A 12,209-nucleotide genomic window follows, 5' to 3' on the forward strand; every position below is an offset into this window, starting at 1 on the left:
AACAGAAGAAGTTGGAAGGTATCTGAGAATTTTCTATACTACTTGTGCAATTCTATTAGTCTAAAATTCAAAATAAAAGTTTTTATAGAAACTATACCGATATAATGATTAAATAACAGATCCACATTATTAGATGTCAGGAGTGGGTGAAAAGACTGATTACACAGGGGTACAAAGGAATGTTTTTGGATGATGGAAATTTTCTAGATTATGCTTGCATTGGTAGTTGTGTGACAATATTCAATTGTCAAAACGCACTGAGGAGTTCCCGTCGTAGCACAGTGGAAACGAATCCGACTAGGAACCATGAGGTTGTAGGTTCAATCCCTGGCCCTGTTCAGTGGGTTAAGGATCCAATGTTGCCATGAGCTATGGTGTAGGCCGCAGATGTGGCTCAGATCTGGCGTTGCTGTGGCTGTGGCTTAGGCCAGCAGCTGTAGCTCTGATTAGACCCCTAGCCTGGCAACCTCCATATATAGCATGTGCGGCCCTAAAAAGAAAAAAAAGACAAAAACAAAAAAAACCTCATTGAATCTTGCACAGGTGGAATTTTGCTACATGAAAACTATGCCTCAAGAGAGCTAAAAAAAAGAATTCCAAATGCAAAAAAAAGGTAAAAAAACAAACAAACAAAAATCTTTAAAAAACTGTTGGGGTGCAATGCCAATATAAGCAGAATGCAGAGGGAGAGATATTAAATATGATTATATTCTCTTACCAGATTAATTAACTGTGTGTGTACTACATCTTCTACCAAAACTGCTGTTTCATGAAGAGGCCTCCTGGCATCACCTAAAGAAAACCTGCAAAGAAAATCAAAACATCAATATTAAGTACTGTAAAACTCTTAAGAAAGGCAAAAGTGAAAATACTATAATAATCTGTTGAATAAAGTACAAACTGTTCTCTGAAATAACAGAATGGGTATACAGTTTTCTATGGACAAAGAACTGCATATCACCTACACAGGCTGAAACTTCCAAAGAAAAGTGCAGTGTCATCAACGTTATTTCTTTTTGTTTGTTTTATTTTTAGGGCTACACCTATGGCATATGGAAGCTCCCTGGCAAGGAGTCAAATTAGAGAATGCTGTTTCTTTTGTAGTCATTTTTGAGGGCATTTACTAGTTAAAAATGCAAAATGTTAACAATAACTTCATAGTATTGGCATATACATATAATATTATATTCATATTCAAATAACCAATACAGTTGCCCCTTCATACCTTCATTTTCTGCATCTTCGGATTCAACCAACCACTAATCAAAAAAAAAAAAAAAAAAAAAAAAAAAAAAATCCAGAAAGTTCCAAATAGCAAAACTTGATTCCCATGCGTTGGCAACTATTCACATATCATTTACATTATACTTACAATTATTTACATTTCATTTACTTTGTATTAGGTGTTATAAGCAAGCTAGAGATTATTTAAAGTATATGGGAAGATGTGCATAGGTTATTTGCAAATCCCATGTCATTTTATATAAGGGACTTGAGCATATGAGGATTTTGGTATCCATAAAGGGTTCCTAGAACCAGTCCTGGGCAGATACCAAGGGACAACTGGATGGTACCATAATAACCATCATGTAAAAAAACTATAAAAGCATGTGATGTAATTAATATGAAAACTGCTAAGAAAAATTTATGTGAATGATATAAACTATCATTTCTATATATACAAGCAGGTTATCAAGAATGGATGACAGAACTGATCTTAGAAGTCTTCTTCTCAATGTTCATATTTTGGACTACACGTGCAGAGAACATTTGAAAAGGTACAATAATATATTAAAAACTTTTATTTATAGCATGCTTTAACCAGCAGTAGCATAAACAAAAGAGAATTCAGAGAAGATGAGAAAATGCAGCTCCACAGACTGGGAGCCAAAATTTATTCCAGAGGCATTTACTTCTTCATAGTAGCCTGTAGCCTGGATATCAACTAGCACAGTTTTCAAGGTATCTGGAGGAGTGCTGGGACCTCAAGCAAGGTAGGAGGTGAGTTTGAGACGCCTATCCTGAAGCTGGGAAAGCAGCACCCAGATGGTGATACTTCCACTGTGTGAACTAGGAAATTACCACTCCAGGGAAGGCACCTTGCCCATCTTAGCCCAGTGAAGGAGGAAAAAATTATTACTGGCACAAACAGACAAAAGGAAAAGAATAGAGAGTCTAGTAATAAATATAACTAGATTTACAATAAGGGCAATGAAAACACCCAATTTGGAAAGGACAGTCTATTAACAATTGCTGCAGGGAAACAAGATGTGCACATGCACAAGGATGAGGTTAGACTCTTACCTTGAACCATATATAAAAATAAACTCAAAACAGATCAAACACCTAAAACTATAAAGCTCTTAGAATAAAACAGAAGGTGAGATCTTCATGACCTTGGATTTGGCAAAGGTTTCCTAAATGTGACACCAAGAGCACAGGCAACAAAAGAAAAAATAAATCGGACTTCATCTAAATTTAAACTTTTTAAATCACAGAAAACTATTGAGAGTACTAAGATAAGTCACAGAATGAGACAAAGGACTTGAAAATCATATATCAGATAAATAACCAGTATATATAAAGAACTCCCACCACACAACAACAACAAAACCCACTTAAAAATGGGCGATAGACTTGAATAGATATTTTTCCAATGAAAAGAAACTAATAGCCAATGAAAATGGAAAAATGCTCAATATCATTAGCCATTAGGGAAATACAAAACAAAAAACCATGGGTGATACCACTTCACACTCCTAAGAATGACTATTAACAACAAAATGTAAGTGTTGGCTAGGATGTGGAGAAATTGGAAGTGTTGCAATGGTGCAGTTACTGTGGAAATATGTATGATATGCATACATCCTAAAGTTAGCAGCCATAATGCTATATTCCCCTTCTGGAGCATCCCTGAAGACAGTGGTAAAGGGAAATCCTCCCAGGGGCAGAACTTTTAGCAGTGCACTTAGTTATACACTTTACTTGAAAGAAGAAATGGTCCAATGTGCAGTTTTATATGGACTTACGGGCTATAAACAATGACTTACCAAATGCCAAGGAACATGGAAGGAATATGATTAGGAAATTGGTGAGAAAGAAATATGGGGAAGAGGTGGACTCTGAAGAGGCAAAAAATCAAAACCAAAAACATAGCATGAAGACATTATTAAAAAAAAAACAAACAAACAAAAAAAAAAGGATGAAGCTATCTGCATCCTGTGTGAATGCTCATGGGTAAACTCAGCAAAGGACACTTTTAACAAGCAAGTGGCTACCACCAGCTTTCCCCCAATCACCCTATCACTGCCCAACGGGCTCATGAACGAAGCGGCTGTGGTAGGAGAGAGAGATGATATGACAGGGCTCAGCAACCTGGACTTCCACTCCCCAAAGCCACGGCTGAGGGCCACCTGTCAGCAGCAGAGATCAACACTGAGTTCCCTCCAAGGCACCATCTCCCAGGGTGATCAGTCAGCCACCTGCTACCAGGCTGAGGACATTAGCCCACTTCCATGATGGAAGTGGAAAGTATTATTCTTAGAGGCATAGACACTCTAGATACAGAACTGCCGTCCCTGCACACAATGCTTCTGCCAAAACTACCCTTTGTGGACTTAACAGAATGCCTCTCCACTGTTAGAGTATTCTATACAGCATTGCTTCTGATCCAGAAATCCAGTTTTTGGCAAAAGAAGGGCTACACGGGTCCTGGGCTTATGGAATTCACTATTCTTCCTATGTTCCTTGCCATCATGAAGTAGCTGGTTTGAGAGAATGGTGAAACGGCCTTCTTAAGACTGAGTTACAGTGCCTGCTAGGAGGTAATAACTTGTAGAGCTGAAGCAAGGTTTTCTAGAAGACTACATAGCCTATGAGTCGGCATCCAACACAAGGTGCTGTTTCTCCCACACACAGAGTTCACAGGTCTAGGAATCAAGAGATGGAATGGGAGACACACCACTCACTATTACTCCCTAAGACCCACTAGCAAAACTGTTGCTTCCTGTTCCCATGGCCTTATAATCTGCTGGCCCAGAGGCCTTAATTCCAGAGGGAGGAACGCCTTCGTATTTATTTCATTGACACAACAATTACTCCATTGAAATGGAACTTAAGACTGTAGCTGAGTCACTCTGGATTCCTCAAGCTTCTGAATCAACGAGCAAAGGAGTTACTGTGCTGGCTGGGATGAGGGGAACCGAATACCCAGTGGGAACTAGACGGGTTCTCCACAGTGGAGGTAAGAAAGAGTATGTCGGTAATACAGAAGAGCCCTTAAGATGTCTCATAGTATCACCACACCCTGTGATTAAGGCCAATGGAAAACTACAGCCCAATCCAGAAAGGACTGCTAATTGCTCAGATCCTCCAGGAATGGAAGTTTGGGTCACTTCACCAGTTAAAGAACCACAACATGTTGAGGTGTTTGCAGAAGGCAAGGGGAATACAGAGCAGGTAGTGGAAGAAGGTAGTTAATAATACCAGCTATGACCACATGACCAGTTACACTGTAACTGTCATTAGTATTCCCTCATTTTATCATGAATATGCTTATATATGTGCATGAACAAGAGTGTTAGGGAAATGTGTTTCCTTCCCTCTCTTATTCCCTCATTGTGTAACCTAAAATGTACTGAACTAGTATTTAATTATTATTCATTTTATACCATAGTACTTAATTTAGAAATATCAAGGAGAAGTAGAAATAGCCTCAAGGACTTAACCTCATCCTCTGGGAAAGGAGTTAGTGCATTTTCAGTTTTGTGCTGGCCAATTGCATCAGGTTAGGTAGAATTATGACCTTGTTACTGTCTTTATTTGGAGATTAAGTACAGATTAAGGAGAGGTATATGGGCGCCAAGTTTATGTGGGTGAGGATTAATTTTATGTCTCAGTTTGAGTGGAACATGAGGTGCCCAGATACTTAACACTGATTCGATGCAGATTTGAAGGTATTTGTGCATGAGGTTAACATTTGAGTTGGTAAACTGAGTAAGGCAGGTTGCCTCTCTGGTGGGTGGCCTGAATTGAACCTGAATTGAGGCATAAGCAAGAATTCAACCTTTTTGCTCATTTTCAAGCTGGAGCCATGCTATTCTACCGCCTTTGAATTCATTCTGGGACACCATCAGCTCTACTGCTTCTCAGGTTTTCATACTGTACTTTTACTCTCCCCTCTCATCACATTTTAAAAGTTTTGGATTTCACAGTGTACATGTTTTTACCTTGTGCATCATTAACAAATTATGGTACTTAACGGTTATTTTTATGATGCTGGTCTTATAAACTTCATACGAGGTGTATAACTGATTTACCCACAAAGAAAACATTTGAGTATTCTGAATTGAACCAGTGGATGCTAATTAGTAATAGTGAAATGTATGCGAGTACAAGTATTTTACTATTACTAATTAGCATCCTTTCATTTTAGGTTGAAGAAGTCCCTTTAACATATCTTATGTGGCTACTCCAGTGGTTATGAACTTCTTCAACTTTTACTTATCTGGAAAATCTTTATCTCTCTTTCAATTCTGAAGAATAACTTTGTGGGGCAGACTTTTTTGGGTGCCAGGAAAGCAACAGTAAAACATAAATCTATTAAGATCATTAATTACATAAAATAGGAAAATAGAAAAACTATATGATCATCTCAATAGACATTGGAAAAATCATTAAACAACCATTCATGACAAAAATTTTAGCAAACTAGGACTCAAAAGGATTTTCCTTAATCTGATGAAGGGAACCTACCAAACACCATATAGGAAAAAACATACTCAGAAGCACTCAAACCTTTTGAAGTTCAAACCAATATAAGGATTCCTACTATCACCACTTCTGGTCGAAGATTATAGCCACAACATAAAGGCAAGAAAAGGTTTAAACTACATATGCCTTAAAAAGAAAAAAACAAAACTGTTCTTATTCACAGATAATCTGAGTATCTACACAGAAAACCCCCCAAAAAATGGGAAACAAAAAATTTCAATTAATAAGACAAGCTAGCACGTTTTTCAATATAAAAGCAACCTAAGTATCATCAACACAGAGGCAAAACAAACTCACTGAAATAGCAAAGTGGTGGTTGCCAAAGGCTGGGGGTAGGAGAAATAGGAAGATGATGCTTAAAGAGGACACACTTCCAGTTAGAAGATGAGGAAGTCCTGGGAAGGTAACATACAGTGTGGTGATCACAGTTAACAGTACTGTATCACACAGGTAAAATCTGATAAGAGAGGAAATCTTAAATGTTCTCACCACAAAAATGAAATGGTAGGAGTTCCTGTCATGGCTCAGTGGTTAATGAAAGCTGACTAGCATCCATGAGGACACAGGTTCGATCCCTGGCCTTGCTGAGTAGGTTAAGGATCCAGCGGTGCCGTGAGCTATGATATAGCAGCTCCGATCCTGCATTGCTGTGGCTGTGGTGTAAGCCAGCAGCAAAGCTCCAATTTGACCCCTAGCCTCCATATGCTGCGGTGTAGCCCTAAAAAGCAACAAAAAAAAAAAAAAAGAAAGAAAGAAAGAAATGGTACTTGTGAGCCGTGATGGGGGTGTTAGCTTAAGTTATGGTGGCAATCATTTTCCAATAAACAAGTGTATCAAATCAACACACTGTACTCCTTCAACATACATAATATTACATATCAATCAGATCTCAATAAAGCTGGGGGAAAGGCACACAAAGGAAGAAAACGCAATTAAAAACATGTAAACCAGCTCTAAATTTTATGTGAAAGAGTCAAGAGCCAAAAACAGTCAAGATGCTTTTGAAGTACAAAGTGGGAAGACATTTCCTACAAGTTTATTATAAAGCCACAGTAATTATGATAGCATGCTATTGGTGCAAGGATAAACAAGCCAACAGAACAGAAATGGAATAAAAAGTCCCCATGAGATGGTAACCTCCAAGTGGCAAAAATCTCCTGTTACGTTCACTGACCTAGTCATATGAATATTTAGTTCTTTGGACTGCCTGAACAAAGTTCCCCTTCCATTATTTTAATTTAAATCTCACCAAAGAAAAAGTACAAATTTATCAAAGGGAAATAATTGACTCAAAGATTAAACAATGAATTCAGTTTACTCCCTAATTCTCTGGTAAAAAAGAATATTTTAAAAATTCTTATATTAATACAATGCACAAATAATTACCAAGTTTTACCTCAAGGTTATATCAATATTTCAATGAAAAATAGTCTTCATTAGCACAAACATGTAAAGTACCTAAAACCAGCTAAAGATATAACTAGGGACAGGATTTTGATGAGAATACCATTTTAGTTTTCAGTGCTCTTAATTCTTCAGCTTTAATTCCACATTTTTTCTCATATTACTTCTGCCATTTTTTCCCCAAATGCACAAGGCTAGATATTGCCACAGTGGTTTGGGGAAAATGGAAATGAAAAACACTGTATCTAGCCATAGTCTCTTCTTTTTTGCTCTGCAATGTATATAATACTTTTAAGTCACTTAAAGACAAAATACAAGTAATTGGTACTTACACAAACCTTTTGATTGTTTTTTTCCATTAAAGACCTACTGTACTACTAACTGATGCCTTGACTGACTTGTCTTGGGTCCATTCCCAACCAACAGGGTCTGAGGCTGAATTCCATCCCATAACTGCCTAGATGCTTCAAACAACACCAGTACTGCCAGACCAGCCTCCACTAAAGGTCTTTCCGGACATGTTGCTGAAAAGGCTGTCTCTCCTCTGGTCTTCTGTAGTAGCTTCACTGCTACAACACACAGGCCTCCACTTTAGTTATTATATGACTTCTGATAATTATAGTCACAGTAAGTGATAAGTCCACAGTAACCTCGCTAAACGCCACTTAATCGTGATATTGGCAGAGTCACTTATACCTTATCTTCTCATCCAAACAAGACTGGTTTTATTGAATCCCAGGATCAAATGCCTCAGTGAGCAAGAGTTCAGCTAACTCTAATTCCCTTGTCAGGTACATAATCAAAGTATGACATAAGCACAACTTCTATTCTGTACACTTAGACATAGGAAGATGTATACTGAACAAAACCATGGGGTCCTCTTTCAAAAAGCCTGCACAACTTACCACTAAGCCTTTCAGTGTTTGTGTGTGTGTGTGTGTTATGTGTAAACCCAACACAGTCTAAAACTGGGAGATACCCTTTATATAGACATCTATTAAAGTAAAAAAAAAAAATCTATTAATAGAAAGTTGCAGAATAAAAGAGTAAGAACTAGTTATGGAAACATTTCCAAAACACAGAAAACAAATTTTTAAAAATATACACCGAATATTACTACAGTCACTGTGTTTTCAAAAAATAACAACACTCCATTTCAGTCGTTTCTAACCTCAGTTTAAAAAAATAAAGGTTTGTTTTTTGTTTTTAAATGGGAAGGAAGGAAGATGCTAGATATTTGATGTCTTTCTCTATGGTGAACCTCTATTTGACATCTTTTGCTTGTCATTTATGCCAAGACGCTTCCCAAGTATGTGTGAAAATTCTAACACATTATTCATTTATCAACATCTTTTGCTAAACTCCAGATTCTACATAAATGTACATATCTGATGATGTATCCATAGACCCTTTCTTCTTACACCCAACTTATCACCAACTGTGGAAAGAAATTAACCCCAAACTCTTTTTTTTTTTAAATAATTATAAGAGACTTTCATTTTTTTAGAGCAGTTACGGAAAAACTGAGTGGGAAGCACAGAGTTTCCACATACTGCCTCACTTCTTCTCCCTCCACGCCCAGTATGTTCCCTAATATTAACATCTTGCATTAGTGGGCCAATATTGATTGATATCTTATTATTAACTAACGTCCACAGTTTACATCAGGGATAAGTGTGTGTGAATCTCTCTATGGATATTGACTGAAGTATAATGATATGTATCCACTATTGCAGTATCATAGAGAATGGTTTCACCAAGAATCCTCTGGGCTTTCACCCCTCATCCTCCCCAAACCCTGGCAATGACTCATCTTTTTACTGCCTCCATGGTTTTGTCTTTTCCAGAATGTCATATAGGTATAATCATAAGGTAGGCTTTTGAGTTTGGCTTCTTTCACTTAGCATTATGCATGTAAGGTTCCTTCATCTTCTTTTCATGGACTGATAACTCTTTTTTTAATCATTACATAGTATTTCTTCACTGTGTGGATATACCGTGGTTTGTTTATCCATTTACCTGCTGAAGGACATCTTAGTTGCTTCCAAGTTTTAGATATTCTGAAAAAAACTGCTATAAACATTCATGCAAGTTTTGTCTGGACCTAACTTTTCAAGTCACTTGGGTAAATACCAAAGAGTGTGCTTATTGGATTCTATGGTAAGAGTATGTTTAGTTTTGTAAGAAACTGCTAAGCTGTCTTCCAAACAGTCTGTACTATTTTGCACTCCCATCAGCAATGAGAGTTCATCCTCTCCAACATTTTGGATTTGAGTCATTCTAATACCGTGTGGTAATGTGTCTGTTGTTTTAAGTTGCAATTCCTTAATGATGTATGATGTTGACCATCAACCCCAAGTTCTCTTAAAGAAGAGAAACAAACTCAGCAAGCATATACAATATGTTTATCTCTTTAAACCATACCAACATATATATTAGTACAAACCCCAAAGAAATATCCAATGAAGAAAAATATATCAAACATCTTTTTAAATAAGTATTTATTTATTGAAATGAACAATTTTTTTGCACTGATTAAAATACATATATAAAAACTATTGGCAATACCAACACTCCCAGTTTGCCTGGGGCAAAGGGGCTTTCCAAATTATTTTCTACCAAACAAATCAGCTTAATTAATACTAAGAGGTCTCAACATAATTTTTACAAAAACAAACAAAAAGTCAGAAAAGTTTCTTAAGGGAATGGATGAATAATAAATAAACTTGTATACCATTTACTTTCAAACAATTAACCCTTATTATTTCAGTTCTGGGGTCCCAAAATAGAAAAAAAAAACCAAAAAGCACTTGGGGAATTTCTCCCTTCCTTTGCAGAGAGTGTTTTTCCACGCGGTGAAGCTGAGGACTAAGTTCATGATCGTCAAGGGGTGAGGGGTAGCTGCCCACCTGAACCTCCCTGTAGTCACTTCCTCCACTCAGAGCAGTAAAGGCACCCAGCTGAATGAGGGCCCAGAGATGTGAGCAGAGGAGAACAAACAGATACAATTCATATGGCCAGTATCCAATTAGGAAGATTACGATAATGCAGCTAAAAGTCCCACGACATCCTGGCCATCAGCTACAAAGAAGGGGCAATCAGTTATGATGAAAAGAAATTAGAATGAAAGTTAGATGACCTGGTTCTGGTTTCTACTCTGCGGCCAAGTAGTACTGTAACCTCGGGCAAGTAACATTTCTGGGTACCTCAGTTCCTCGACAATGAAAGGAAGGGACTGGATTCAATGATTTTTAAAGATGCCTTTTCAGATATTTAATTTGGCCTATACAAGCAGCTATAATCCTTAAATCCTAAAAACTTCTGTCGTCAAGAATTATAAGAAAATTACATTTTAAGAAAATCACTTTTATAACTTGTAAGAAAATTAAAATCTTGCTAAATTGAGTAAATTGGGCAACAATCATGAAATTAAGAAGAAAATAATTTTAAATGGGGAACAGAGAATGAATTAAATAAAGAAAAATAAATGGAGGAAGAACAATAAAGCTACAACATATTCCTGGTCCTATATGTGGAAATTGTTTCCAGGAAACATTCCACTGCCCCTTAAAGACATTAAAATAATAATACTAATACAAAAAGTAGTGCTTTGTATTTGGGGATGGTATCACAGGATTTTATGTTATTCTCTTTTAGTATATTTAACAGGGTCAACTTTTAAATCTAAAATATTCGTTTTCAAGTTTTCAAGCCCTAATTAAGAACAGAGTGGAAGGACTGAATAAGTTTTAATTAAAGGGATTCTTCAATTAAAGAGATCTTTTCACAGTGTATATGTATATCAAGTCATCACACTATACACTTTAAATAGCCAACAATTTTGTCAATTATACTCCATAAAGCCAGGGGATGGGGGAGAGTCTGAAAAAGAAGCCAAGAGAGTTAAGTTTGCTAAAAAATCTGTGATAGGGAGCCTGCTAATCCGGAAGAACACCAGGCCCGCACGCAGATCTGCTCATAAAGATCCAGGAACCAAACTTAGAAGGACAAAGAGACGTTTCTTTACGGCCATGTGTGCGTCTTCTTGGATGCTGAGCTGCTTTCAGTACTTACCACTGGCTACAAACTCTAATGTGGTTAAATTATTCTGGATACTGTGGTTAAGTAATTGCTGTGGTCTTGGGAGCTAGTCACTTTTTCTTTTTTTTTTTTTTACACTTTTGGTTTTTTGAATGTTTTCTACCTCAGGTAAGTGACATGACTTTGGGATGGACACTGTGTGACTACTGCTTGGTGTAAAAAGGCCCTGGGTGACTTTCTGCCCCAAAAGAAAGTTTCCTTTTTCTCTTCAAACCACTTATTTGATTATACTTTTATAGGCTCGGTATTACTGTAATACCCAGGAATCTCTCCTAACTGGCATTAGAGTGAATAGCAGGCTGGAACCCCTAGCACATGCTCCCGTGAGCTAATCTGGCACCAGACGGCACATGCGAGCAGACATTAGGCTGCTGATGTCATCCTTACCCAATATTTGCTGAGACTGATTTACCCTCTGTGCAAAGGGGTTAAAAAGTGCAGAAGTTTGACCAAGAGCAATCATTTAAGGCAATCAGACAGTCATAAACACATGCAAATTCTCCTTACTCTTCAATTTTTAATACCACTAACCTTCATAACTTGATTTTATCTCTCTGTTTTCCAAAGGAAGAAATGAATTCAATTAGCAATGGCTCTGAGAAAGCCAAAGTGACAAGTAAATTAAAATAAATACATAAAGCAACAGTTTTTCTAGCTATAAGATCAATTTTCTCCTTGCTTGCTTGATTTTTCAACATCCATCCCCCCCGTCCCTTTAATCTAGTATATATTCATATGGAATTTAAACAAACTTTGGGAATATTTTAGAATTTTATAACCCTCTGTGGATTAAGTATAAATATATTAAGATATAAGAAAAGCAAGATTATGAAATTATCGCTTATGATGGAAAATTTACAATACTCAGGGTGAAAAAAGAGATACTAATAAATGTATTTGTTTAAAGTAAAATAAATGTTAATACAGCGTAA

The 12,209-nt window shown here is 36.9% G+C and overlaps 1 protein-coding gene across 1 annotated transcript in view; it reads right to left on the reverse strand.

Annotated features, from left to right (window-relative positions):
- Positions 1-12,209, reverse strand: part of SUPT3H (SPT3 homolog, SAGA and STAGA complex component) — a 397,798-nt gene that overhangs the window by 198,539 nt on the left and 187,050 nt on the right. The window contains exon 4 of the mRNA XM_084968281.1: positions 719-803. Within this exon, the coding sequence (XP_084824407.1) occupies positions 719-803 (85 nt within the window). The remainder of the gene's footprint in view (positions 1-718; positions 804-12,209) is intronic.

This window comes from Sus scrofa, chromosome 7 (genome assembly GCF_054392235.1).
Source record: "Sus scrofa isolate SSC_HxYL_T2T_F1_AM1 chromosome 7, Sscrofa_HxYL_maternal_Yorkshire_Landrace_v2.0, whole genome shotgun sequence".
In the NCBI taxonomy this organism is placed as follows: Eukaryota; Metazoa; Chordata; class Mammalia; order Artiodactyla; family Suidae; genus Sus; species Sus scrofa.